The sequence below is a fragment of the Teleopsis dalmanni genome, chromosome 1, assembly GCF_002237135.1.
Source record: "Teleopsis dalmanni isolate 2A chromosome 1, ASM223713v2, whole genome shotgun sequence".
In the NCBI taxonomy this organism is placed as follows: domain Eukaryota; kingdom Metazoa; phylum Arthropoda; class Insecta; order Diptera; family Diopsidae; genus Teleopsis; species Teleopsis dalmanni.
The window spans coordinates 192,382,315-192,384,600 of record NC_051846.1 but is presented as its reverse complement, the minus strand read 5'-3'; the positions used below and the strand labels follow the sequence as shown (position 1 = coordinate 192,384,600).

General features: G+C 33.4%; 1 protein-coding gene across 1 annotated transcript in view; it reads left to right on the top strand.

Annotated features, from left to right (window-relative positions):
- The window catches only part of LOC119666962 (circumsporozoite protein-like), a 24,781-nt gene extending 23,010 nt beyond the window's left edge, over positions 1–1,771 (top strand). Inside the window, exons 2-3 of the mRNA XM_038076240.1 lie at positions 834–1,421; positions 1,692–1,771. Of these exons, the coding sequence (XP_037932168.1) occupies positions 834–1,421; positions 1,692–1,771 (668 nt within the window). The remainder of the gene's footprint in view (positions 1–833; positions 1,422–1,691) is intronic.
- Positions 1,772–2,286: the final 515 nt, after the last annotated feature.

Sequence of the window (2,286 nt, the reverse complement as noted above, 5' to 3'; positions counted from 1 at the left end):
TTCAATTAAAATTGAAAAATAAACTAAAGAAAATAATTCGCCAATTGCTATAAAATTTCCATTTTTAGTTTAAAGTAAATGGCGAGCATTGGCAGTGTTGCCAACTTAAGAAAATAAACAAAAACAAACTAAAAAACACAACACAACACAACAGTGGAGTTTGTACTAACAATAGCAATAAGAACAACAACATCAACAGCAACAACAACAAAGTGCAGTGAAGTTAGTGCATACGAAAGTCAAGCGTATGAGTGTCTTGTAGAGTTTCTTGCTTACGCCTGCCATTGAGTCTGTGCCCAGTCACTCAGTCTTCAGCGGCATTTGCAAGTGAATTGAACGAACATTGAAACGAAGCCAAATAAAATATCAAACGAAATAATTCTCAGGTACAATTCTTCGGATTGTATACCAAAGATTTGAAGGACAATTTTCATAAAATTGCAAATATAAATTGAACTAAATTAAAACACTGAGCAAGATATTGTGGTTAGGAAGAAAGAAAGAAAAGACTGATTGATTTAAAATTTCAAAGAAGTTTTAAATTTAACGGATGATATATATTAAGACAGCCGAAGGAAGTAAGGGAAAGTTGCAGAATTTTTAAAATTTTACAATTGTCCTGATAGATTTCTTCATGTTTCGAATTTGTGTTTAAGTGCGAAAGGTTCCTGTTTTGATAAACTATTTGTAATAAACTGAAAAATTAAGTTAAACTTAAAAAACAATAAACAATTCAATAAACAAGACTTAATTAGTTGCATTTGACTTAATTAATTGTTTTGCATTTGAGAAGTGAAATAAAAAGTTTTGCATAAATTTGGATTTCTTAAAAGAAATTTATAAGAAAGTGAACGTAACTGTGATGGGTGATCAAACAACTTCCGGTGCAGCTGCCAATGGTGCAGAAAGTGCCACAAACGGTTTAGTTGGCAACGCAGCTGCAGCTAACAATGGTGGTGGAAATGCGAATGCTAATGCTAATGCTAATGTTAGTGGTAATGGTAATGGCAATGGCAATGGGAATGGTAACGGTAACGGCAATGGCAATGGCGCTCCAGCATTGTCAGAACACTTAAATGGTGTTGCTGTTGCTAACGGCACTGCCGGCGATGGTACGATGAATGTTGAAAATGGCGTTGGTGGCAGCGGTGTTGTTGGTGGCGGCACTATAGACGGTACTGATGTCGAAGCAGCTGTTGATGATGCTGCAACGGATGCTGGTGCTAGTTCATTGCCACCATCAGAAGTTGGTGGGCGTCCACCATTGGATACCGCTTGCTCTGATGGTGGTGGTCCATCAAGCTTAGGTGGTGGTATGGTCGGACCACCAAGTCCTTTAACCGGTTGCTATTTGCTGATTGTTTTGGGTGAACCGCACTCGGAAGAGCACAAAGATAATATCTTGCAACATTTGTTGAAGGGTAAGTCAATAGAAAATTTTTTCAGCAATAAAAATTTACAATTACAAATTATTTTATAATAATATACTAATAATTACTAATAATAATATAAATGTTAACAATTCCGCAATATTCAAAATAACAGAATATTTTGATTTTTTATTTTTTTTTATCACAACAATTGGAACACAACATTTAACTGTTAATTGGCGGCAAATTGGTTCAATGTTGCTCCGTAAAAAGACCAACAACTGTAATTTTCAAGACCAATATAATTTCTGTTTGTTTAAGATGTGAAACTTACGCAGACACAGACGAATTGGCCGGCCCACAGTCTAGAGATACTAGCTGTGGACTTAGTCACAGACTAAAAATAAGACAATCACAAGAGGCGCACGGACAGCACATTTTGCGGTAGGCACGCGACATTACTTACTGAAGCGTTTAATGTAGAAGCGTTGAAGCATTTCATGTTCGAATTGGTTTTTCGCTCAGAAATTGCAGTTTCATAAACTCAAATTAAAATTGAAAAGAATTGAAAGTGCATTAATTTTTTTTCCATTTGCAATTACACATAAAATTATTCAAGCATTTATACGATTTTTTATATCAGAATTTCCATTAATTTGTTTTCTAATTTAAAATTTTGCATGGTGAATAATAATGTATGGAAATGGTTTCTAATATAATTTTCTGTTATTTATAATTATTAAGCTAAAAAAAAGTGCTTCAGTATCTTTAGTTTTCTTATTAAAATAATCTGCGAATAAATTAAACTTTGCATCTCTAATCAAAAAATTATGTGAAGCACTTGAAATTAATAAAGTCACGCTGAAAAGTGAATTAAAATGATGTAAATATTATTTATTAATATATGTAGTCAATT